This window comes from Notolabrus celidotus, chromosome 14, assembly GCF_009762535.1.
Source record: "Notolabrus celidotus isolate fNotCel1 chromosome 14, fNotCel1.pri, whole genome shotgun sequence".
Taxonomy (NCBI): domain Eukaryota; kingdom Metazoa; phylum Chordata; class Actinopteri; order Labriformes; family Labridae; genus Notolabrus; species Notolabrus celidotus.
This window is the reverse complement of record NC_048285.1, coordinates 24,383,933-24,411,446: the sequence shown is the minus strand read 5'-3', so window position 1 is coordinate 24,411,446 and position 27,514 is coordinate 24,383,933. Positions and strand designations below refer to the sequence as shown.

The following is a 27,514-nucleotide window of genomic DNA, read 5'->3' as shown; positions in this document are numbered from 1 at the left end:
TCTTCCCTCCTGACTCTATCACTGTCCTGCCCCCACAATAAAGGCATGAAGAGAAACAGTAATCTTTAAAGTTGGTCGACACCAAATTCTTCAAACAAGATAATTGTACTGTGTTGTTACTATAGACATGTTTATAGAAGTCAATGGTTGTTATGCTGAGGCGGAACAGGCAATAAAAGTTATGCCACATTTGACCCAACAGCAATTTCTTAAATTTTTTTAAAGCTCATTTTCTTGTTTAAAATTGATTAAAAAACTATGAAATCAAAATTAAATGCCAAGTCAAAGTTGGACTGTCTGTCACTTCAATCAAATAATTTTTTATAGTCTAATAGATTTGAATATTTACAACATAATTCCCAGACACAAGCCTCTTATTGACTTAAAACTCTGCTGTGGTCTCTTGTGATAATAAAATTGTTTTGAAAAATTTATTTTTTTACAGTGGGCTGTACTAGTATGTCGGATAAAGCTGAAAGGATTTATACTATCAACTAGTTTTACATGTCCCAATGAACTAAATGTTTCGTGCACTTTAGATCTATGAACTTCAAAGAGGCTGTTAACTTATCACACAGCAACACCATGACATATAAGTAGAGGCAATAAAAAGACTAGCAGTGAGCTGCACTATGAAGAAGAGAACTATCTCTCTATCGGGCACACAGAGTAACAAAGACTGAGTTTTCATTTTGGAAAAAAAAACTTTTACTCGAAATATCAACATTTTCTCAGAAAGTATAAATAATGATTTATGATTGATTTCAATTTTATACAAAAATAATACATTAGAAGAGAAAAAAAATCACGTCCTGTCACACAAGTATGAGTGCCCTCTGATCAGAAGGCAGTAAATGTGCCTATAACAGTCACCAACCAATCAACACAATAATAACAATGTAATGACCTATTATTGAACAGGAGACTGGATCTGCCATGCTTATAACACACAGGGTTTGACGGTCAAGACTGCCTTTTTGTTTTAGTAAAACATGTGTAACTTAGTTATTTTGGAGGGAAAACTTAGTCTTGTTGCCAAATTTGGTCCTATGTCTCAACCTTTCTGATCGTCATCTAGCTAGCTAAACAAATATGTGCCTAGAAAGGAACATGCAAATAGATGAAGCTTGAAAAGGGGAAAAGGGGGAATGAGACTGAAGAGAACTGGAGGAAATAACCTGAGTTTGTAGTGAGTTTGGTTTGAGGTTGAGCTGAGCACAACTCTGTCCCCATGCAGAGATAATCTGTTGTTAGCTTTTAGCTTATGAGCATGACTTTAACATTCTTTTTCCCGTTTATGTTTGAACTTCTTGTCCAGTGGACGAAATTTCTGAGCAGCAGTTCCTGGTGAGGTTAGTCTGAGGTTACCTGAACACAAACACACTTCCGTGCTGGTATGTTCGTTAGCTTCAAGCTAGTTAGCATACAGCTAATGTTTGTGTGTCTTTTCTGCTCTTTGTGGACCAACAGTCAAACTGCCATGGATGGCTCTGAGCCAACATAAGCTTCATATTCCTTCAGTACACATTGGCACATTAAAAAGTGTGGCTGTCTGTACCCACAGCAGCTGCTCCCCTCCCTACATTTCTCAGCCTTTTTAGATTCCTGTATGATTGGAGCAGCTGCTGTCACAACATTTTCCTCTTTCATGTGTCTCCTTCACTAAATACCGACTAAGAGGACTGTTTTGTTTCTGAATACTTGTCAATATTTTCATTCTACACTGTGAGGGGGTTTATGATGAGGAGTTATTAAAAATATTTGTCCTATTATGCTATTTCTTCACATTGTAGCAGGACATGGGAGAGCAATGAGGAGGAGGGTGAGTCCCATTCCTGAAATTCACCTGAACCTGTGTGCAAACAACACGGAGGGGAAGGGCCACATTTAAAGTGTGTGAGTCAGTCCTCCCCCTCAGGGCAGACCTGGTTCATAGATACGACAGGCTGACTTTTGAGACATGACGACAAATAAAACCTGCACTCGGCTACACTCTTTCTTTGGCATATTTGTCACACACATCAATCTGTGTTTTTTCCCCTATGTTACAGGCAGCGTCTCACGACAGAAACTCCACTTTATAATAATAGCTGTGGCTTCACTGATAGTGCATATTCATTTCCAGTCTCAAGTGTGCAGAATCCAGTTATACAAAGCATTGCAAACACATATAGACGCATTGCATAGTCCTTTCAAGATTGTCAAAGTCTCTTCAATCACAGTATACACATTGAAAAACATGGAAGACTCCTTTAAAGCCAATGCACAAGATCAATAAAGGTGATTGTGATTGTCACACAGTCCTGCTCAGGTGCAAGGCAATGTATGTGTAGCCAATGAAAGGCATCCAGGAACTCGCTTCATTGAGTCTTTGAGCCTTCTCAGAGGCTGATTAGTGTCTGTTAGATTCAGTGTGTCTTCATATTTCCACCTTCAATCACAGTGTTGGATGATTTCCCAGAGCCTCTCAGTTGTGAGTTTTTTGGGTGCCTGGTTTTTGTTCCTTTGTAGTGTCTCTTTCCTGAAAAGGGGCTTAAAAAACTGAATACTGTTTTAAAAGACTGCGTTCAAATTAGACGTCCTTGTTGATCATGTTTGTGCGACACAGAGGGAAAGTCCAGTCTCCTCACTTTCAGGTGCAGCGAGTTAACTTTTCTTTTTTCTTTCCTTCCTCATGTTCTCATTTTTTCGCCGCCTGGCTCACCGTCGTCACTCCTCCCCCCTGTTAGTTTTGTTGACCGACTCGTCATCATCCAGCCGCACTGCTGCCGGTTATTAAGAGTTGTCATGGTTACCGCTGCAAGAGGGTGGAAAAATGTGCTTGGGTTGCCGGGCACCGGAGAAGTTAGGTGGACGCTCTCACCAGGCCTGAAGAGGACACTGAAAGGACAAGAGGAGAGAAAATGAGAGACACATTCGACTTTACAGAAAACATAAATATACTCTGTCCAGTGAGACAGACACAGACAGGAGAATCATTCTAAAAGATTAAATCTATGCACAGCAAATACCAGTGGTGGAAAGTTATTAAGTACATTTAATCAAATACAGGCACTAATGAGTTTCCCTTTCTATGTTGCTTTGTATAAGAAAGAAAACGTAGTTAAATTGCTGTATGTATAAAAAAAACATAGATACCAAAATATCATTATTCATGTTACTTTAAATAATAATTTAACTTCACTAATGTACAATTTATTCATGCTTCTAATTGATGTTTCAGTGTCACAATTCAGTTATGAATTTAGTGAATAAATAGAATACTTCTTAACGTAGATATGTGGTCCTTGCACTTTAAATTATACTCCCACTACAATTCACGAGGAAATATTGAGCTATTTATATAATTAGAAAAACAAAAACACTGAATACATGAATCAATATTCTTAAACAACACAAACATATTTTAGAATTTAAAGAGAATAATTAAGGGAATTCATTTTCTATTTATATTTTTTTTATTCCTAAGCATTTTAAAAAACTTTTTAGTTACATGTTACTTGCAGGTTAAGACTTCAAATAAGTTAGAAACACTACTGTGAAATATGTCAATGAGATATCAAAATTAATTGTAAGCATATTACTTAATATCTCCATAACAGAGTAAAGGATCAACTGACCTCCAGTTTGATAAATTATAAAATACATTTCAGATACAACAGATATAATAATAAAGTAATATAAGAGCTAATTAGAAAAGCAGCCTGTCTTCATTATGATGCTTTCAGTGCATTGAATGAATCCCTGTTGCTAACAACAATCCACTTCAGCTTCATTTGGAGTCCTTTCTATCGCAGTATTACCACTTGCACTTAGGGATATTTCTTTTCACCACTGGTAAATACCATACATCACCCCTGCACCTTCAGGTGCCACACCTGACCAAATACATTCCTCATCCCTCTTCTCCTGACTCTTTAAAGCTTGTTTCCATTGAAAAGCTCTCTCTCTCTCTCTCTCTCTCTCTCTCTCTCTCTCTCTCTCTCTCTCTCTCTCTCTCTCTCTCTCTCTCTATCTCTCTCTCTCTCTCCCCCTCTCCTTCTCTTTCTCTCTCTTTAGATTTGTTTGTGGAATTTATTTCTCTCCTGCATCTCTCTGGGTGGAGGCAGGTGACCCCGCTGTGACCCCGCGTCCAGCAAACAGCCTCACCTGATAAGCTGAGCTGAGACCTGAGTCATTAGACGCAGGGCTGTGAGCAGAGGTGAGTTTTAGAAGGACTCAGGTATAATGGAGGGTTTCTCTGCAAACAGTGAGTGTTATAAAGCCTGAACACGCTGGTTTGAGTCATGGGAAGAAGGCTGCACTGTCCAAATTAAGACCTGATAAGAAAATACCTGACAGGTAATTACTCTCTAAATAACAGAGCCTGTAAAGTGCTGAAGCTGGTAATGCCAGTGTTGGTAATTGTGAATACTTGCAACACTTTTAAAGGTTTCTTTGGTATTCTATTTATGCCACTAACTTCACAACAATTCAGAGTGAGGTATTTTACCTTCCACTCTACTAATAAAAAAAGAGAATATGACATAACATGATACTTCCTTAGTGTTTCAGTGATTATGACTTTTTTATTTTTAAGGTTTTATTGGCATGTCATTCCTTAAAAAAAAAAGTACAGTTTGGTAAAGCTAGCTTCTTTTGTGCAAACATCTGCTGTTATATATAAAGAAACCTGAGGTATTCTTCTGTGGTCTTCTAATGTTTTATTCACTAAACAATTGATTTACTGCAGGAGAAAAAATCAAGAGTGTGATGAACAACTAAAATTAGCAAAGGTTAAACTCTACAATCTATCATTGAATATTGAACCTTCAAATATTCTGAGTGTATTTATCCTTACAAACAGCAGTATGTGTGCATTAATCCTCTTTGGTTCAGATTAATATTTATTTTTTGTATTCATATTGTTATAACTAAAGTTAATCAAATACCAGGAACCACTATTTAACAGCTGAATTATTTTACACTATTAAAATATCCTTGAGAAGTAACGTACATGAGAGTAATTATTTATTTTTAGTAGTAGTGGTCTTTACATCACCATGTTTTTAGGGATTATTGTGCGTTACTTAAAAAAACTACAATATCATTTGAATTTTTGTTTGGCAATCGTTAAAAGAAAGCCTACTTTCACTTTTTTTCACTGTAAGTTTAGAAGCAAATACAGATTAAGAGCCTTTTAAATTAATTAACGTGAATCATTTCAAGTCATCCCAGGCTATACAGACAGAGAGATTTTATTTAGAAATTCTGATTCAATAAAATATTGAGTACCTTTGTGAATCTGAATACAAAATAAAGGTTGGTTGTTGTTTTTTTTACAAATATTAACAATAAAAAAATGCTTATCCAACATGTCCCTACTTCACAGCCTCACAGAGGCTTTTTCCCCCTCTCTGTCTCCACTTAAGACACACTTTGCTCTGAGCTCCCATCCCATCAACCCATCAGTCTGTCAGCAGCGGCGCGGCGGTGCGAGCGCTCTGCCTCAGCGTGGGAAATTGAGCGTGTGAAAGCACCACGGACAACATTTCAGGCAAGAGCGATCACCGAGAGCAGGGAGAAGTCGGAAAGAGGAAGAGATGTAATTACCAGAAAAAAAAAAGAAGAAAAAAGAAACACCCCCTTCCCTCCCTGCCCGTCTCATCTGTAGCCTCACTGTAGCATGGAGGACACAGGGGTTTGAGAACTTTGATTAACAGTGAGGCTCATTTCCTGATCGCAGAGGTAAGAGGAAAGTGAAAGGAGGCGCCATTAATCAACAGGCGTTCAGGCTGAGGGATCAGCTGATTGATGAGAGGAAGTAGAAATCCTCAGGAGATTGCTATCCATATATCTGTGTCATTTGTTCGTTTACAACCAAATACATGTAAACATAAACATCAGGAGCAGCCCAAAACAAAATCTCTGACATAAAAAGAAATAACAGATTACTACTTGAGATATTTCTGGGTAATTTTCACTCATTTTAACTGTTTGTCTGAAAGTTGTATTTACCCAGGAGAGACCCCCGAGTTGCACCATCTTGTTTACAGGAGCATCCTAATGTGACAGGAATTAAACACAATCATTACACACACGCACACACTCCTGGTCACAAGTTAATACTTAATGTAAGTGTGCGCTTGAATCGTGCAATGTCCTTTAAACCAATCAGAGTGAGGGGGAACTTTGTGAATCAATGGATGAATAATGAGCTGATCAAGGTGTCATATATATTTTACATTAACTTTAATTTACTTCTGATTATTGTGCAGATACCCCTTATTGATTACAGGAATTACATTTCAAATCTAAACCCCACAGTGACAGGCGGACAGAGGTGAGAACATGCATCTAACAGTGATATAATGTGTTAAACACTCACTGTCTTGCTTGAGGACATGGAGCTGAGCGTGCTGAGGCTGTTGGCGTCTGTGACAACCATGGCTGAGGGGAAGCGCGACGGGTGGGAGTACTGTGGGGGCTCTTGCTTGTGAGAATACACTGCAAAGAAAAGTAAACAGGTTATTAGTTTTTAAGCAAGTTTGTGTCTAAAAATATCTTTATTTTCAGGTTGATGAAGGACTTCAAGGTGCAACTAAAAACAACAAAATTTAACATTTCAAAGGTCATAAAAAAACGGACGATGCTCATGTATAAGAGCAACATGGCCAATCGCTTTAATCCCATAGATCCCAAAAGAATGAAGGATAGCAAATCAAAAACCTAATATTCTCTCTTTGTCTTCAGTATTATGAGAAATTAGATCATTTTTAAGCGTTCGTGTGTTTACAGATGCTATATTTCCCCTCTAAAAAAGTTTTTCTAAAGTATCCAAACAGTTGTTGAAACTTGAAACTTGCTGGATCATAATCCGGAGATAAGACCAGCTAAAGGATTCCCAAATTTACCCTTTCCACCTTAATCAAATCCAGCAGGGCTGTACTATACAGTGCATGTGAGGCTTAATAAGATTTAAATTAAACCATTAAAAAAAGACAAAGGCGTTTTTGACTGACTTTTCAATATTGTGACAAGGGGTAAAGCCATATATTGTGTATAGACAAGAGTAGTATTAATTGTTACTGACTGTGTGAGTGTGTGACTGTGGCCATGAACGGCTGCTGGCTCATGTGGCTGGGCGACTGCTGCATCAGGCTCTGTTGGTGAGGGCTGTGAAGCTGCTGTGAAAACTGCACCGGCTGCAGCGCTGCTAGGCTCCCTGCCACGCTGTTGATCACTGGCACCGTCTGAGACTGTGATGAGTTTAAACCTGGGGAGGGAAAAACAAGTTAAACCGTGTCCTGATTAAAAAATCAACTCTACAACTTCTGTTCTGTGTTGGTTTGATGGAGGGATGGAGGAGGACTCACTTTGTGCGATGGCCATGACTCCAGTTAGAGGCATGATGAGGTTCTGTGTCTGCTGATGGCTGTGATGGGAACTGTGGATGTTTGTAAGCGTGCTAACTGGAGGAAGTCCTCCCCCTGAACCTGAAATCTGTAGAAAATTCAGGATTAATATACAAAATAACACCAGTATTTTATTCCGTTGCTTGAACAAGTACAACACTTTGAGTTATGAGAGGATCTGTTCTGTAAAATCAAATATATGTATTCTCAAAGTGAAACTAACGTGTGCTGCTAAACAAACAACACATAATGTTGACTTAGTTCAGATTATTTTGTATACCACTACACATCTGTATCTCCACTCATGCAAAGCACACAAACAAACACTGATAAGAAAAAAATGGTAAAGGAAAAATAAGCATGAGTTTATCTTTTATGTGCATGTTTTTTTTTAAATACTCAGATATGTTTTTGCACAACAACTTAAAATAAAAAAAGCATTGTTGCCTGTACAGTAATGTTTATCTGGATAGGGTCCTTCCACTGACTGGGTCTGCGTCTATTTGACTACAGCAGCTGCCCACAGAGGACAGATGGACCAGATGCATATCTGCAGATAGGAAACTGTCAGCTCTGACCTGCCGGTCAGCTACTCTGTGGTCACTTCATATTACACCGCTCTGAAAGGCAGAAGTGTTGTGAGCTGACAGGGAAGTAAGTCTGCAACTGTGGATATTTCAGTTGCATGACTTTGTATTTGATTTGACTCTGAAAGGATAAGGGGTTTAACCCTTGTTTTACCATATGGAAAAAGATACGAGTACTATCCACTGGGGATCCCAAGAACAAGTCACAGTAAGAATTAGTTTCTCTTCACTCACATATAATAAATTATGCAATTAAGACCTTTTAGAAAAATATGTTATACTACACTAATGATGTCCAGGTCCCCAGTTTGGGGGGTTAAACGTAAATGGTTTATTCATTTTTAATATGTATTACTGTAATTTTGGTTGAGGAAACAGATTTGATTCAGCAGTAAATGAAATATCACAGTATTTCCAAAGTATTGTTGCTTACGATTAAAAAGCTACAGGTTTGTTTCCTTGTCACTGATCAAATATTGAACAAGGGCAGAAGGGAGAAACTCAGAGGTTGACTAAAAAAAAAAACATTGAGTATAATCAAATGTTGGCGTCATTTCTCTGGCAGAACAAGCAGCGCTCCACCTGTGTCTCCTCTCTGTGAGGCATTTAATCAATACAGCAGAATGTTTCTTTGTCTGGTTTATTGGCTGAGTGATGAACATGCCCATTGCCCTCTGGTGAAGCCATCGTGGCCTGCCACCCCCTAACTCCACCTTCCAAACAGAGCAGCACAATGTGCTAATTGTTGGCTGCTGCCAGTGGGTCCATGGGAGAGCGGAGGTTCAGGAACCTGCTTTGTACGTTTATGCTAAACTCAGGCCGCGTCTTATCTAATCTGAGGCTGAGAGGGCCCAGGTGTGTTCACTCACCATCTTGGCGTCAGGTGACAACAGACTGTGGCTGTGGTCCAATCCTCCTGGAGACACCTGCTGGAGTACAGACTGACTGCTTGGCATGGAGCTGCTGTTGTGATGACTGATGGTGGTGGAGGAGGTGACCTCACCGGGGCCTTGGCTGTAACGCACTGAGGAAGAGAGAGAGAGAGAGAGAGAGAGAGAAGGAGAGAGAAACAGACGTGTTAGTTTCACTTGTTCTGCTAACAGTTATGTAGGGCAGAGAGATAGCAGAGGCGGCCTCATTCTGCGCTGAGCTGCACCGCAATCACTCCACCCAACCAGCTCACCTGTTCTTTGACTCAGACGAGAGAGCGCAAGAACAAACAAACACACTGACCCATCACCGCTGCTGCTGCTATCTGTGCAGCTCAGCCAAGGCCATGCTTTATGTACACGCACTCACTACAGCACAACTACCATCAGACGTTTCGAGCGGTGTTTGCTTGTTGTTCACATTACATCAGTGTTCAGTTTCAGCCAGCGGTGGGTGAAGTTCTGGGATCATTTTCTTATAAGTAAGATCATCAACACAACACCTGAGGTCATGCATTCAAAGGGATAAACAGAATTCAGTTGTTCTGACTGTTTAGGGTAGAGCTAGTTTAAACTACTATACACACACACACACTCAAGTTTAGTTAAGTTGTTGCCAACAAATTACCCAGGAAATGTCAAGTGAGAAATCTGAGAGGTTGCAACACAATTATTGGGAGAGAAATAAAAGAAGAAAAAATTGTAGTGTCTACTTTTTTATCCTTTTTATTTCTTTATTCATTTATATTACTTTTTTAAACACATTACATTTTGGGGAAATATTAAAACATTCGTTCTTTGTGGCAAATATATATACATAATAAATCTGGAAAGTGTATTGTATAAGCTTAACTTAGTGTTTTATTCAAAATACATTATATTTATATTATATTATATTATATTATATTATATTATATTATATTATATTATATTATATTATTACCCAGCTTTCATACTAATCCCCTGGCTGTGTTAAATACTTGATTCTGATTGGTCAAAACCCTTGACAATGGATATTGCTTCTAAATAGCAATGTGACATTATGTACAACCTGATCACACACATCAAATCAATCTGCAGAAACAAGTTACTGCACATATCAGGCATATCTGTTTATGATTTCACCTCTTCCTGTTGACAATCTGCCAAAATTATTCCTTTTAAACAACATCAGTAAACAATATAACTCTCAATTAATTTGGAGAGCACAACGTTTAGATTCTAGGTTAATAGCAAACTTATACAGGTGCTGCTGTTGTTTTCTGCATCTGTTAAAAATGCCCATGGTAAAAAGACCCCTTTGTTTTGAGTCTCACCCTGCCAGGATTCTATTTGGCATAACCACCAGTTAACTATGCATTATCCCTTACAGCTCCTTTTTATGTGATGTGCCATCACCTAATCCCGTGTCTAGACCTCTTGCTGTCTCTCACCTGAGACCCAAAGGAATGCTCCACCTCGCCACGACTAACAACCAAATGCCTGTTTGCTGATGCAGGCCCCCTCTGATACCGGCAGAGTAAACATTACACAATAACAAACAATGTTAAACACATTCTTATCCTGTGGTCTCAGCCTCACACAGACACACAGAGTCCCCTCCCTCAGTGACAGTGTAGACAGACTCTGTTTGCACTCAGATCTCCCATCTTCCTGCAGCGCCCTCCGTCCCTGACCCAGGTGTGACAGCATGAACGCCCTGCTGAGGCGAGTCAGACATGACAGGAGGCATTGATATACTGCAGCCATTTTGAGATAAAAAAGAGGGAGAGGTACTGACACTGAATGTGACCAATGAGGAGGGCATTGATTTCTTGTCACTGATGGAAACTGGAACAGGATGTTTTTGTAGACCTTAACGCTTGCATCAGGTATCACTAAGTATATCACAACACATATAATCTCTGATGCCAAATGACCTTTAATTAAGAGTTGTGTGTGAATATTTTCATATCAACACAGCGGAATTAAGGACATACTGCTTTCTAACCAAGCAAACAAATCACTTTAACATCTGTCTACTAAACGGAAAAACCTGTCGCTTCATATCAAACAGACATGAGATTTGTTTTGAACACACTGTAGGGGAACAATGGAATATTTTAAAGAATGTTGAGCTCTTTCTTTCAGGGGAGCTGATACGGGTATTATTTTCATTTGTTGGACAGAGTTTGGCTAGCTGCTTTATGCTGCATCATGTTCTGTTTTTTGCTAATAGTCCGCTGCTTCTAGATACTTTACTTAACAGACATTAAAGTAGTAAAAAGTGTCTTATCTTTATACAGTGAAGGAAACAAACAAGCGTATCTCCCCAAATGTCAAATATTTGCTTTGGAGTTTGTATTTTTTTGCTAAATCATGCTAACTTTCATTGCAGTCTTTTCAATCACTCATGGCAAAGAAAAAGTTGAGCCATGACTTAAATGGATTCTTAAAGTAAGAGTGCAACAATGCCTTAAGAAGAACCACAATGCCATATTTTACAGTCTTAAGTACCTGTCCTCCATTTTGTTAAGTGCACAGACTTCATATTGTCTTTTGCAGAGTAGTAGCAAAACTGTGACACTGCACCGTGCCTTGTAAACACTGCTGCAGAACAATAAAGCACTCTATTGGACTCATGACCCCCATTGCCTCACAATAGAAGAGGTCTCATAAAAAGGCAGTTATCTCGGTGCTGGGCGACCTCTTAAAGTGTCTGGGGGTGGAAAGATGCTATTCACGACGGCTTCTTTTAGTTTGGCAGTAATTCTAACTGCAGGGAAGCTTGGAGTAAGTAAGGAGGAATTCCAGGAGCAAAATTTTGTGTCCACAAAGTTAGAGACCAGGTCAACACTTAAAGTTCTTGTATAACTTCTACTTCGACTAGATTAAGATGATTTTATTCAGAGGCTCGGTGAATCTTAAAGTCAGCTCTGGCAAGATGGGACCAAATTCATAAGACACTGATGACCCTTTTTTTCGAGAGCAGGGGGAGGGCGAGAACTTCAGGAGGGGAGTGGTAGCAGGGATCCTCAGCAGTTTTAAAAGGCCCTTGCTCCCTGTGTGACCCATGTAATATCAAAGCCTGCCTACCCAACCCCAGGCAGTGCTCATTGTAGTGCCACTGCATATGACAGACCTCCTGGGTCTCTGCAGGACGTGTCCAGTCTCTTTCTTTGAGGCCCTCTGTGAGACACAGAACAGTGGAAAGTGCAGAGCTAGGCCATCTCTTCTGTGTGGGTCTGTGTGTTGTTTCCTTGTTGGCTGGGGGTGACGCCTTCGGCAGATAATCCCCCCTACCACTGTATCCGATCTGGAACTTCTGAGTTTGCTAGTTTTGTTTCGTGCTGTAGGATGTAGCTCAGCCTACACAGCAATGATTCAATTTTATGGTGACTTCAGCTGCCAAAGCAGTATTACCAAATGCTCTTTTTTTAAAAAGCAAAAAATAAATTTTAATTGTTTGGCCCAGTGGTTCCCTACTTCTGGCTTGGTCTCCACCAAGCAGATGAATCTGATGCGTTGAAAAACGATAATGAAGAAAAATAAAGTTCTGCCTCACAAAACTTTATCATTTCTTTGGACTTTTCTATGATGAGTGTTATAATTTATAGAAGTTGTATCTCTATCTCTATGAGAATCAAACACTTTTTTCTAAATTAAGGTTTAACTCAGAATTGTATAGCTTTAGAACTGCTGTACAGTCATATAACAGTAAAATAAGGCCCTAATCCCTGATTTTTACTAGGAAAAAGTTTGGAACCAATACCATACTTTTTCCTCAACAGTGCTGAAATTATTTTTTTATGGAATAATATATGTTAGCTCAACATTTGATGCAAGCAACAGGTTATGAAACGGGACAGGGGCAACAAAACACTAAAAAAGTTTTGTAATGCGCAAAAAAAAACAAAAAACAATGAGTAACATCACCCAACCAATTAGGTATATTTGCAACAGGTCAGTAACATGACTGAGAATAAAGAGAGTACTCCTGAGAGGCTAACTCTCTTAGAAACAATGATGTAAAGAGGTCCACCAATCTGTGAGAGACTGTGTGAGCAAGCAGTTCAGCAATTCCAGAATAATGTCCCTGAGTGTAAAATGGCATAGCATTTGAGGATAGAGTAAGATACTGTACATAATATTATGAAAAGATTTAGAGAATCTGGAGAAATCTCTTTGCAAAAGGGACAGAGCCCAAAACTGGTACTGGATTGCCGTGATCTGCATTATAAACCAATATAACTCTGCAGTGGAAATCAATGCATGGGCTCAAAAACTTCACTTCCAAAATTCATTGTCCGTGAACACAGTTTGTCGATGTATTCATCAATGCAGATTAAAACTGTACAGTGCAAAGAGGAAACCATAAACATAAACATGTGAGATGTGCTGTGACCTCTCTGAGCCCGAGACTAGGTAAGATAGGATTGAGGTTGTAATTTCTCCTTGAAATATAGCAATAAAGGTAAATTGCAGGATAAAATGAAAATTTAAGTTCAATTAACCCAGTATTTTAACTAAGGACATTGAATTCCACTGTCTCTATCAACCACAGCAAATAGCTGTTTTAAAGATCATTCATTTAAGTAAAATGTCATCAAAGAGATGGATTACTTGTGCCCAGGTCACATTATTAGGGGATGAACATTAGGTAAATATTGTTTAGGAAAACACAGGTGAAAGCTTGCACACCTGCTAACAGACTTCTTAATCTGCCTGACATCAGTTTAATCCCTCAAAGTAAAAAAAAAAAGTCACCACCCAAACTGCACGTCACACTGTTTGACTGTCTATCCAGTTGTGACCGGCTGGCCAACGAACCGAAGCAGAATCAATAAAAACTCCCAAAGTAAGAAGAGTTTCTTTGATCTGACCCTGCAGTGACCCTTTCTTGTATGACTGAAGGTGCGGTGGTGGCTTAAGAAAAAGGAGGGGGTGACTCGCTTTCTCTATAGGCGAAGAAGGGGTCATCAGTCCTGTCTGGCCAGAAAAGAGCCAATACTTCAGCGGACAGCTCCTGCTGCTCCAAGTCTGCACCCAGCCTCAGCAACTATACTGGTGCCCATAAAGGTGCCGGGGGAGGCTTTAAACTCAGTACTCTTCAAGGCCCAGCAGAGATAAATGAACCTAGGTTACAGTCACTGCAGTCTTCTAATACACCACAGACAATGGGGCCTCCTGCTGAGGAGGAGTATAGAGAAGAGAAGTCAGAGCAGCCCCTTATCAAAGGCCTAGGAGATGTAGTAGCAAAGGATTTTAATTGTCCATTAAGCATGCATAATACAGACCGTGCCCTAGCAACGCAATGAGACGCCCTGCTGGGATATTATTGTCAGACTGGGGGCTGACACTGAAAAACAGCTGATGCTGTCGGCATGATGCCAGCAGGACACCTTGTAAGCAGCCAGCTGAGGGGGGGGCCGGCAGCGACCCTTTCCTTCTGCAACCTTATCGCTGACCTCTCTGGCTTTTCAACCTAAGGTCAATGCCTGGTCAGGTGTTCTGAGCCACAAAAAAACAGAGCAAACAGGCAATCCACAAGTGGGACCAGTTTATCCAAAGGTAAAAGAGCAAGCCAATGCAAACAGTTTGTTTTCCCTTCAAAGCTCGCCTCGTGTCCGAACACGAGAGGACAACAATAGGCTCTCAAATCATGGTTTTATGGTGGGTGAGTGATGGTGTGGTGGAGGATAATGCTCTATGAGGCCTATCAGCTTTGTTTTTACGTCGTATATACCAGGTAGACTCAGTCAATACTAATTACCCCAAATGCAAACATCAGGTCAGGGTGAAATGGTCAGAGCAATAGCTTAGAGCATTTCCTTGTTTTGGCAACTCTCTGAGCGGAGTCATTAGCAACCTGCAAGGGACGAGGAAATGTGGAAATGACGGCGTTATGTGAGTTAATCGGGATGTGTCTGTCCTCCCTCCCTGACCCTGGCCCGACCCTGGCCTGTCACAAGATTGCTGCCCTTTGTGTCATGCTTCTCCATGCTGACTTTGGAGTGGAGATTGCAGGTACAATGTGGATTGTTCTCAGTGTGTTTTCAGAGATCAGAATAACAATGGCATTTGCTCAGCTCACTCACTCACACTCATTGATCACTTGTGCTGTCTTTCTCTGCCTCTCTGATCACATCAGCTGTGTTTCTATAACCTGCACTGACAGGATTTTCACACAAGCAGGGAGGAAAATCCTGTCCTTTTGGTACATGTACTTCATGTGCTAGCATCCAAAATGTAGAGGCCAACAGCTTTCATTTTCTGTGTGATGCTAGCATGCATTTTCATATCCCTACTTTTGTATCATTTCAAACTTAGAGAGTAAAAAAGCAGTGAGACCTTTTTATATGCTTCTCATCACTGTTAGTGGTTAGCATTCTGAGGCTTATTAAGTGGATTCTAGCAATAATAAATGACCAATGATCTTAATCAATGACCCAAAAAAAAGGCATCAAGTTGCATTATGGGTATTGTAGGCACACAATCTTTAAAAGGAAGAAAAGTGTGTAGATTAAAAGAATAATATCTCTGCTTCTCATCATACTTGTTTGTCTTAAACTATTCATCTTTACTCTGGATATGTTGAATGGGAGGGAAAAATGTAATGTAACAACAAAGTTTAAAGAAAGAGATCTCTGTCGACATGACTGGTCTCTGTGATGCTGAAGGGCATGCAAAGTAAAGCCAAGCATCTTACTTGGAGGTGAAGCGCTGGTCTGTGGATGATGTGGGGAGCTGTGTGACAGCAGGGTGTTGAGGCCATGGGGCGGCACAGAGATGGCGTCCATAGCGAGCTTCTGCCTGAAGGCCTCCTCTTTACGACGGTTAGCAAACCAGTTATAGACTCGCACTTCAGTGACCAGATTAGAGCCAAGGCCCTGAGCTTTGGAGGGAGATACCCCTCTCTGAAGACACTCGGCTCTGCAGGAAACAGACGGGAAACATTAGGCTTTGGTAACATTTTTCTCAGAAGGTAAAGTAAGGAAGGATGAGTTTCTACCTGTTGCACTCTTCCACCAAGGCTTCCCGCTCCTCTTTGCTGGGGTTCTTCTGACGCTCGTAGGCCTGGTACAGGATTTGTTGGGACGCAGGCCCCCATTTGAAACGATTACGTCTCATTTTCTTGCTTGAGGGTTCGCTGCCGACCTCGTCACCAGGCTGACCCATGCCCTGACCGGACGGGTTGAACTCTGGGAAAAAAAACACCGGATCCTGATTGCCTTTGTCTGTCATAATGCTGCCAGAACCTTGAACTGCCTGGTTGAACTCTGCAAAATAAGAAGAGGTACATTCACATTAAAACTACCAAAAGCAGAAACATGAACACCAGAAACATGATAGTGTTTGTTTGATTAATAAATCACATTTTTGTCCTTGTGTTTGCAACATGGCAACTTCGGGTGCATTGAAATGTCATGGTTAAGACAGTCCAACATGACATCCCTGCAGGTTTAAAAGCCAAATTAAGTACCATGCTGATGCCAACAACACATCACAGGCAGAGGCCAAGCTGTGAGAAACTCAAATATTAACTTACGTCGAAGAATTTCCCGCTGTTTCCTGACATACCAGGTGTAGAGAGCCGCTCGCTTCTGTGTTTTCATGGGCGTGCCTTTGTTGAGGTGCTGTGAGAGGTGAGACTGGTTCAGCCCTGTGACGTCCACCACCTCCCGTTGGGGGATGTTGTGCTGTTGCATGTAACCTTTGATCATGCGGGCAGCACGCCATGGATCCTCTCTGAGTTCAGAAGAAACACAGGAGCAGAAAACACCAATCATTTCACTGCTGAGCTACGAGCCGCTTTAACAGGAAATAGCACAAAGCAAAGATAACCTTTATACACATTTTATATCAGAAATAAAGCTTGTGTTCATGCCAGGCAGTTAAATCAAGGTTAATGCTTCCTCTATAAGATTTGTTTAGCACTTTTAACGTCAAAGTGTTTTTTGATTTCATTCATAATTAGTCTAAACATCTTCTTACACATTCATTAACTTCTTCTAGCTCCATTTGTTTCAAGGCCTCAAGTTAAAAGGTGCTGCGCTGATAAAATAAAGTCCCTTGACAGAAAACCCGTTTATCATAGCTGCCCGTTCAATAGGCTGTAAATATTTTCAAAGGTTAGTTCAAGTGGATTCAAGCCGGTTGAGAAACTTGGACTTAGTATTTGTAGCTTTAACACATGATTTCAGCCTGGAAAACAGAACATTTAAAGTTGGAATTTACAATGAAAACCTTCATGAGATGGACCCAAAATGCCATGTAACAAACTATTGACAGTACTCAAGTAAATTAGGGATAATCAGATTTTTTTTAATATTTGAAAAACCAAAATATTTTGCATTGAACTGCATGTACTAAAATATACAGCATGTGTGTATTTTTATATATTTATAATATAAGGATTTCTCTCCATTAATTAAAAAATGCAACAAAAATCTGATGTTAAATTGATAATTTGAGGTCAGTACAATCATATAAGTGTCTTAGGCTAGATCTAAGAGTAATGTAACTACAGTCACAATAAGTATTTAGTTTTCGTCTTTAACATTTAACATGCACTTTTATTCACGGAGAGGTAATTGTAAAATGAAGCATTAAAAACTTGCATGTCTTACCTGTGGAGCTACTCCCTCACATTATTATACGACAATATAAAATATGTAGTCGGCGGTAAAAAGCGCGTGTAGTCCAGGATCAGAGGCCCAGACACAGTGACATCGGTAATTATAGCAAATCTCTACACGTCTGTTTGTTTTGGAGAATGTGGAGGCCTGCATCTCAGTCTGCGGGTTAAGTGGGAGATGTTAGTTTATAACTTTGACAATGAATAACCAGATCTCCATTCACTCTAATCACACGCCACTGTGTATCTTTCAGTTGATGATTTATAGAATAAAATTAATAATAACTTAACTACACGTGGGTTAGTTTTGATTTTCTTCCGGTCCTGTTAAAGCCTCAAATATTAGTTTTACAGTGAATTTCGTGGTCTGAGGGGAGACGATTACAAATGAATGCAGCGATAATGTCCATTAGACGTGAGGAAGAATTTACTGACACGTAAAAAAAAATAGGAAAAATATAAACTATTCGATTTATCTAGTTAAATTAAAATGTAGTGCTTTTAAAATACAAAAGTCTGTGTCTAAATTAATGTTTTTCCTTATCCTAAATTTCCTCCTAAGTTTTAGTCAGTTCACTTTCTCCTCATGTAGCCTTTATCGGATTTTATCACGGAGAGGTGGAGTAAAGTTAATAATAAATAGATCTCAGTTCAGCTGATATTTTCCGAGTAAGGTAAAGAAATAATAATCCATGTGGATAATTAGTAACCAGAATGTGAAAACCCAGCCGTGGCGGGTTATTTTAAAATTGTAAACAAAGAAGGGAAAGTGTTTTGGGTATTTTAAAGTCCGTGTTTAACTTTTTAAGACTGATTTTTAAAGTATGAGAATGCCAGCACTTGAACAAATAAAACATTATAAGTGTTCTAAAGTATGTTAGCCATGTGTTAGGGCTGGTTTTCACTTTATCATGACATAATGTTTTTATAAGCTTGTTCATTTTGGTATATTCTTATGGTATTTTATTTTTAGTATCAACTATTGTCTTTATATGTGTCAATTTATTTATTTATTTATTTATTTTTTATATTAGAACAATATTTGGGTGGAGGCTTAAAATAAGCTGAGCTCTTCCTGCACAGTATATTATTTATCTTTGCTCTTTTTTGTGTGTATTTTCTTTTAATTGTGCAAATAAATAAACATAAACATGAAAAAGAAACAAAAGCTACATTACTATGTATAGGCTATTTTTTACACTTTCCAGAAAATGTCATTTTTACTCACGCCAACATGCGATCCACCTCCGCCCTCTGCTCGGCGGCCTCCTCCGTGTTCAGTGACTGGAGCTCCTTCAGGATCGGCGGCGTGTCGTAGTCGTCCCCGTCCTCGGAGCCCTCGTCCCCGGACAGTTTGCCCTTGCTGTGTCCGTTGGTGAGCGTGTGGAAGACGGGCTTGGAGTCTGTGTCCGCTCCGTTCATCTTCCCGCTCTGAGGCGGTGCGGGCGACAGGGGCAGATTCTCCAGTTTTACTCCAAATCCCGGCGGACTCGGGTCCATGTCGTCCAGGGCCTGGATCAGGACATCTTTGGTAACTCCTGAGTCCAGCAGAGCGCTGAGAAGCTCTTGCTGCAGGGATGTCAGCTTGGATACCATTTTAGAGAACATTAAAAACACAACATAGGCCTGCTGGGAATGGAGAGGGAGAACAGAGGGAGGGAGTAAGAATAAAAAAAGTAAAAAATAAAGTTCCTGTCTTCTTTGCTCATGTGTTTCGGGAGTTTCGGCTGCTGGCACCTGCTCCGTGAGGCTACTTCACTTCCCTTTAGACGGGGAGGATGGAGCTACTTTGCCATGATGCTTTGTGAGTGCAGGGGATATAAAACATGATAATGAGTGGGCCGGCTGCCTTATGTAAATCCGCAGAATAAGGTCCTGCTCTGGGCCCAGAGAGACATGTGTTTACACTGCTGCACTGCTGCTTTTATTGGCTCCCCTTATCAGCTAAACTTTCATGGACTTTGGACTCTGTTGTATATGCCATAAAAACTTTTAAGAAAGGCGAACTGCACATATATTCACATCGCTGGATCTGAAGTGGATATAGTGTTTGTTACAATGCATGAAGGAGTCGGTCAGCTTGTACAAACAGCACTTTATTTTACTTTTTTAATGACTTAATTCATGGTATTGTTCAGGTGTGACCATGTGCATGCTCCCATTAAAGGGATAGTACTTGTTAATGAGATGTTTGTCCTCATTAATTCAGCTTTGTGTGCCCTTTAATGAAGCTAAATAATCTCATTAGTTTCAGGGAAAAGGTCTCAAAAGAACACAGGATTGATTTCAGATTTTAGATTTTAGATGGCTTGTAAGAAGTTTTATTTTTTAACTTCCTGCTGCTGCCAAATCAGTAAGATAATGATATCCTAATCTCTTATACAAAAACAATCGAGCCCCTTCCTCAGAGAAGCCGATACATTATAACTTATAGCCTATGAATTAAATTTTAATTTCTAGGCTATTTTTCACAGTAAAGTGTAGTTAGTATGTCATAGGTTAGACTATGTAGAGAAATTACATAAAATCGTAACAAAAAAATTAAAGTTAAAATTCTCAAAAATCGAATTATTAAATGTCTACATTAAATGCCCAATCTTTATCTGACTTTAAATAATATGAAAGCAAGACTCAATTCAGTGCACTCAGGATTTAAATAAAACAATTTATCATCAGCAGAATACTGTTATTTTGGTTCTTTTAACTCTTACAACCTTGTTTCCCTGCATGTAAATTTAGCCTGCAAATAAAGCAGTGGTAAAGTTGAATATAAAAGTTTATTTACTTATAAGCAGTGTCTGTGGTCGAGGTGAGGAGGATGCACTTACGGAAGATGCAGGTGCAGAGCGACGTTTAAGATGGGCTGGATGTTAAGACTCTTTCAGTGGGCAATTAAAGGGAAATAAATCATGACGAGTGGAATAAAGAAGGCTATTTGCACAGTTGTGTTTCACAGTCGATATTTTAATTAGGCTGGAATTTTTTTATTCATCTTAAAGTCACGAAGAAGTCTTAAAATTAAGTCTGCAAAACTTTGGATAATGACCTGCGTCATGACCAGGACTTTCAATATTTACTGCTGTCATTTTCACATAGCTACCAAAGAATGTTACAGAAAAATCTCAGAGTAAAACATGTTTTTGTACAATCAAAATGATGCTGCCCTGTAAAACCAGATGTTCAGCTCAGATAGGCCTAATAGCAGACGAGTTGATACAGACATAAGACAGAAAACAAGTAAATATGATGCATGTGTGGGGGAAAAAAACGTTTTAAAAAAAACTATCCACTTGCCATAAAAGCTTTAACCGGCGGACTGTTTCTTATTTCCTTTTAGGGAAAATATTCCATTCAAGCAAGTTTGTCAAACTTGATTTCTTGTGACACTAAAGCTGAGAGAGTTATATTTAATGTTGATTTTGCAGCAAAATGTTTGCATTGCATAAAAATGCTTATACTTGCACAGTGAATTGTTTGTTAAATATCACATATCATATTGCATGCTGATTAAACCTATAAACAAATTAAATTGGCTTTAAAAAAACACGTTTAAATATTATTTCCCATGAATTCAAATGATCTCACATGCTTACTGAAGGCTTCATAGATAAAAGTGTCTCAGTATGACATTCAAAAATGTTTCATATGTGTTATAGCAGGCTAATACAAATGTTATTTTTATAAATTAACTCCCTGTCCATTTGAATCCAGGGTTTTCTTTAAATTCATTTGAATTAATTTAATCTAATTTGGATTCTAAATTGTGTATTTCTTACATCATCCCTCCCCTATTGAGAATATGCATATTAAACGTCATTTCCTGAGACAGTAATAAACCCAAACTCTCCTGTAAACAAACCACTGTGAGCACAGAAGCCGCTGTGTGAATATTATGGTTTACAACAATAACTTAGCCAATTATTGGTCAGACTTGTAATCTGTCAGTGTAGTATCAATGTGGTTGATCATTAGTAATATGCAGGGTTACCCTAAACTTATTAGCACAAGACTAAACTCGGCACAGTGAGACTGTCTGTTACATTATCTGTGATGTTGGTGGAAGTTCAGCATTTCAGACTATGGTACTAATGAAACTTTTGTACGATTGTAACAACTGAAATGCCCCAGTTACAAGACAGGGAGAGATAAAAACATCATAAAGTTCAGTGAGGTCATTAAAAATCCTACACAGAGTGTGAGAGGCAGTTATAGTCTCTGCAGGAATGTTAATGATTTTATATGACTGATTTCATATTAAAGGTACATTTTATTCCATTGAAAAGAGCTGACAGATGTTTCTACCGTCTAATATGTCTCTTATATCCTCCACCTGTTGAATAAGTTCTCTGATGTGCACCTTTCTTGCACTTCGCTCGAGTTAATAACCGCAAGGGAACAGATAAATATACATCTGTCTGCAGATCTGTCGTCTCTACTGACCCATTAATGACTCAGGTGTCAGATTTTAGGGCCCAGAGAAGTTGATTTATTTTCTTAATAACAGATTAAAATGTTGTTTTACACCTAATCTGTTCACAAAGCAATTCTGAGGCCTAGATACTGATTTAAAGGTAATGAAAGAAAAATTATCTGAATTAAATGGAACATCTATCTCGTTTTGCATCTAAATGTGAAGGAAAATGTGTAAATCCAAGCCCAGAAAAATCCAGGAACAAGAAAAACATACACACACACACATGCACACACAAAAAGTCTCTTGCCACATCTCAAGTCTGTACATTTCACATGTCTCCATTTAAAATCTGTCAACCATTAACAACAAATAATAACAAGCAGCAAAAACAGTTGATCCAGTACACAGAGCATCAGGATGGTTGTGAAAGAGACCTGGGCAGTGGAGCGCATCGAGGAACACGCACTGCACATTACGTTGTCACACACACACAGGTGACACAGAGGTTGAGCAACCAGGGAGAAGGACCATCCAGAGACTGGGACAGTTCTTAACTGTTACTGTTTCTGTCTGTCTGTCTACCTGCAGAACAACCAGCACTGTGCAGGTTGTTCCTTGACGCCTTAAAGCTTCATTGCTGCTTATGAATTATTTAAGACATGTTCCTTTGTTAGAATGAAACAGGGATGCTGTCCTTTGTTCTGAGAAAAGTAACATTGGGGAAAATGACCGCTTCAAGTGTGCAAAGCATGCCAGATACAAAGCAAGGCAGACTAGTCAAGCTGTGTCACTTTTGAATGCTTTTCTCCCTTATTAGAACATAATCATGTATTTGAAATAAACAGTGGTGCACTATTAAGTAGATAAAACTAATGCAGTGTTGGTTAGTTTGTTAAAACTCCATAATATAACACAGAACGTGACCAGTGGAGGTAGGTGAAGCAAGTATCAGCCAATTAGATGTAGCCAATGGGTCCATCTGTACCTCACAACTTTCTATGCTAACATAGGCTGAGCTCAACTACCATACTGGTAGCTGGCAGATATCATAGCAGATGGTAGTTGTAAGAACTACACATCTGCATGGATTCTCCACATTTCTGAAGGCATAAGTCTTAAGGCAGGAAGATAGTTGAAAACTTTCTTCTTTTCCTTTCCTTTAGAGAACCCCCCAAAAACAGGCTGCAGATTTGGTTTTTATATGATCCACTGAAGCAAACAAAACCATCAGTTTGTTGTGATTTGGTGCTATACAAATAAAGATTGATTGATTGATTGATTGATTGATTGATTGATTGATTGATTGATTGATTGATTGATTGATTGATTGATTGATTGATTGATTGATTGATTGATCAGTGACAAGATTTTATTTTTCTTTATGGTTATTTTTTATGCCTGTTGCTGCTACAGAGGGGTCATTTTCGGGCAAAGAGACAGACTGAAAGCTCCTCATCGGAGCTTTAATATTAACCAATGAGTTTAGTTATGAGTCAGCGAGTATTTAGTCAGAAGCAGACCGACTGAGAGAAACTGAAAACTTCAAGTTGGCAGATTCTGTTATTTTTGTTGATGGTCCACATACTTTTTTATTTTATCTGCATTTTAATTGACACCACCTTACATTATATATGACTATGAACAATGTCTTCACGAGTAAAATTAAACTGCTGCAGGAGGCAATGATAATCAAGTAGCTAGTTTCTGTGTGTTTTCTATGTTTTTTTTCACTGAGCTTCCATTTATTACTGCTTGAAAACAGACAACCCAAACCAAGCACTGCCTAACTTTTTGTACATCAGTATCCAGGAAAGTGGGGCGTGATTCGTCCAGATGCATTCTCAACAGGGGTTGGTACCACACTCATAGTTAGTACATGTTCATTCGACATGGTGAACATAAGAAAAATACAGAACCAGCATGTTTCTGTGACAGCAAGGTGTCAAAAATAACACGACTCCTGAAGCCCAATAGCTAAAGTCAAATGTCAAGTTTAGTTATAATAACATTGTTGTACTATAGTTCAATATAGCTTCATAAATTTGCATCTGATATCCATTTCCACACAATTGACACTATACAGGCCATGCATGGTTCAAGGGATAAAACAATCTCACCACAAAGTCCATTTAGTTGCTGTTCCTAAACCCTTAATCTTATCCTGTCATTAACATCAGAAGATTTTGTAGTTTTTCAGCAATTTATCTGCTTGTCATTCTTGTTTCTGTTGTGTTTCTGTTGTGCTTATGAGTTGAAACTGGATGTTTCACTTTCAAATGTGTAATCCATGTGTGGTCATCTTATTCATCTGAAATCATTACAAATCATTTTTGTTCACAACATTTTGCTTATTAAACATGGGTCATTGTCCCTTTTACATTTGGTACCACAATGCTCCTAAGCTGGATCAAGCCAGCGCCAGCCTGTTTTCTGGGTCATTTTCATACTTTAATCCAGGGACAATCTGTGAGTACTCAAGTGTTGTCTCAGCGTGTGCTTGGCTGCTTTTTGGTGTCTTCACTAACCTCTCATGACCTCTCGCTTCTCACCCTGAAGACTGGTCGGTGCACAGGACCGGAACATTTGGAAAGAGTGAAATAAAAAGGGCAAGGGCTACTGGATGTGTGCGTGAGATTCAGGAGAAAGAATCATGTCCCGTTCCACAGACTGAGCTGGACCTTACCCCTGGCCTGAACTCCCCAACCGATCAGTTCCTCTCCTAAAGACAAGAGACAACTGTGGTTAAACGTTGTTGTATCTGAATGAAGAAGTACTTCCAAAATGTTGTCTTCAATTTGGCAGTTTTACCTTAAATAATGGCCTTATTTGAAGTGATTTGCTTCTTATCTTTATTAATAAGACTTGAATTAGAAGATTGATAGCATTTAGATATGATAAGGATAGAAGCTAGTAAGCCTAGCTTGGCTTAGAGACTGGAAACATGAAAAACAGCTCAGTAAATTGAAATCAATTTACCTGCCATTACCTACGATAAGAAATAGATGTGAGGGTTATGGTTTTCAAAGAGAAGAAAAGTAGAAAGTTAACCTTCTTGGAATTTAGCTTAACTCCTGGGCTTCATAAAAAATCCCTCTCATTTAAGTTGCCAACTATTAGCTATCTGTGGCATTGTGCTAAACAATATTCTAATGATACAAACAAGGAGCTAGACTGAGAGGAATATCTGAAAATAATGGAATACAGAGTTAAAGATAGCAGTCTGTTAAATTATGACAGCAAATGCTAACAGTACCTACAAGACATTAGCAGGTTATTGCTCCTGGCACCTAACACTGCAAACACAAATTTACACTTTTACTCACTTATGCTACTTAAGAGAGGTGCTGAAGACCATGAGGTTGCCTTTGGATGTAGGTATGGGATGACAGCATGGTATGGTAACCTCTCTCGCCTGGTGCAGACTGCCATGAAGGTCATTAGAAAGACTGGCAACCCTTCCCTACAGGCCATTTATGAGCACTGTGTTCTTGGGCAGGCTCAGAGAATACTTGTAGATCCATTGCACATCCTTTACTCTGAGTATGAACTTTTACCGTGTGGAAGAAGGTACAGGGTCCCCAAGTGTAAACTGAATCGTTTTAAAAATTCCTTTGTGCCGATCTCTATTAGAATTTTAAACAGTAAATAGCCTGTTACGGTTGGGACAGTGTTATGGTGCTCTCTCTTTAAGAGTATGCTGTGTGTTGTATGAATGTGTATTATTTATTGTATTTTTTCTTTTTTATTTATGTGTCATCTTGTGTCATTTTGGTGATTCTTTTAAAGAGCAGGTAACATATGCAGCACTGATGTCAAAGACGAATTTCTCTACGGGGACAAAAAAGGACATTGTATCGTATCGTATGTCCAAATCTAAAGGTTTAAAATCTGCAGCATACTTTTTTCCTCAATTGCTAGCCTTTAACCGTAGCTTCGGTAACCAGCTGCTGTATTACAGTAAGCTTCATATAGTCAAACATACAGACATGAGAGTGTTTTTTATTTTTTTACAGAACCTGCTACAAAGAAAAAAGGTAACAATATATAAAAAAAAGTACTTCTTTGAAATACACTACAGCTATCAGGGACGATAATTTAATGTCCTTTCAACTGAGACATGCTGGAGACTGTTGGTGGAACTTAACAGGCTAGTGTGTATTACTTTTTAGGAGGAAGTTAGCCGTGTTGATAGGGGACAAAGCAAAGACTAGAAACAGATTGAACTTCACTTACTGTGAAGTATTGAAGAACTGATTCCTGAGATGTGGAAAGAAGTTAGCATTTTGCTCTGAGAGCATTTTGCTCACACAAATCGGCACAAAAAAAACCTCTCCAGGAAAAAATACATGAGTCTGAGCCTTAGGATCTCAATTAGGATTTGGGCCTGTCAGCTCTCCATACTAACCTCATTAATCATGCAAATCCTCTAACTGTTTTATGATAATCACAGGTTGTTTTTGTGTTTCCTTCCCTGAGGTTATCTGTTATAAATCCATCAGTGATCAAATATTTCAACAATTGCTTTGATTGCATCACAGCTTCTCTTCATGGGACGGATCTGCGGCTTTGATCTCTATCAGTGCAATAAGATTTCATCAACACGCCCATGAATCACAGGAAGATGGCTGATTTGCAACACATAGAAAGGAGAACAACGAAGAGGGGGACATTTTCTATTTGCAGTTGACTGATACAAGCCAGGATAAGGAAGAGGAAAGTGATGGAAGACACTGGCATCCATCCACTCCTCCCAATTCATAAACATGACCTGTGGGTGATCCTGCACTAGAGGAACTGGGGAGGCCTGAGGCTGCAGGTTTGTGTGTCTCAGAGACGGTATTGGCTCTGTCAACACACACTGCAGCAGGGCGTGTGAGTGTGTGTAACAGTGTTTCTGTGACCAAAGACTTGAAAGTCTCTCTGCTATGTTTGCTCTTTTTGCACAAGGTGTGTGTGTGTGTAGTTAGGGATCGAGATTTTCCTCTTTTCTTTTGTTAAATCAAGTCAGATCAGAGCAGCTTTGAGGTTTGGTCGTTAGTCAGGTCACAGCAAATTGATTTCTGTGTCAGACTTGTTTTATTACGCCTTAACGTTTTCTCGCTTGTGTAGTATTTTTTTATTTTCTTGCAACGCCAAAGAAGCTAATCAAAGCCAAAAAACAGACTAAACAGATTTGAGTTTTTTCCCATCTGGTGCAAATCAGGTTTTTCACAAAGCCACAGAAGTTCAGACATGATATGAACATGCATTGATGCTGTATTCTGTTCTCCAGGGCAGCACGACCCCTTACATCATACACAGCCCCTACCACGCAGTCTGACACTCCCACACTTCTAGTAACTGAGTTAGGCTGCCCTCAGACACAGCTGCTGTATCTTGTCAAAGCAAATCTTTTTCACTCATTGTTCAAGTCGCCAAACATTTTCATTGCATTTTTATTCTCAAGGAACAAGTAGAAGATATTTGAGAGTAGAGATCATCTGACTTTTCAGTGTATTTTGTGGGCAGACATAATCATTTGAACTTAGAAGTATTCAACTGGGTATTAAGTCCTGAGTCTGGATCACTGCATG

General features: G+C 39.2%; 1 protein-coding gene across 2 annotated transcripts; it reads right to left on the bottom strand.

Annotated features, from left to right (window-relative positions):
• Positions 1-694: 694 nt before the first annotated feature.
• hnf1ba (HNF1 homeobox Ba) lies at positions 695-25,338 on the bottom strand. Of its 2 annotated transcripts, XM_034700467.1 has the most exons (12): positions 25,265-25,338; positions 24,467-24,660; positions 18,756-19,156; positions 16,439-16,638; positions 15,902-16,169; positions 15,599-15,822; positions 8,851-9,005; positions 7,356-7,482; positions 7,073-7,255; positions 6,368-6,486; positions 5,998-6,042; positions 695-2,880 (listed from the first exon to the last, which is right to left on the bottom strand). In XM_034700467.1, exons 3-12 carry the CDS (start codon positions 19,133-19,135, stop codon positions 2,860-2,862), a joined length of 1,722 nt encoding a protein of 573 aa, XP_034556358.1. In that variant the 5' UTR covers positions 19,136-19,156; positions 24,467-24,660; positions 25,265-25,338; the 3' UTR covers positions 695-2,859. The 2 variants fall into 2 exon arrangements, with proteins under 2 accessions (XP_034556358.1, XP_034556359.1); XM_034700468.1 differs by lacking the exons at positions 24,467-24,660; positions 25,265-25,338 and having other exon boundaries at positions 18,756-19,664.
• Positions 25,339-27,514: the final 2,176 nt, after the last annotated feature.

Coding starts and splice junctions, on each gene's coding strand:
- hnf1ba (XM_034700467.1), bottom strand. CDS start 19,135: ATGTTCTCTAAAATGGTATCCAAGCTGACATCCCTGCAGCAAGAGCTT. Junction 7,483..8,850: donor TGTCACCTGACGCCAAGATG/GTGAGTGAACAC, acceptor AATTTTCTACAG/ATTTCAGGTTCAGGGGGAGG. Junction 6,487..7,072: donor CACAGTCACACACTCACACA/GTCAGTAACAAT, acceptor TTTTCTTTGCAG/TGTATTCTCACAAGCAAGAG.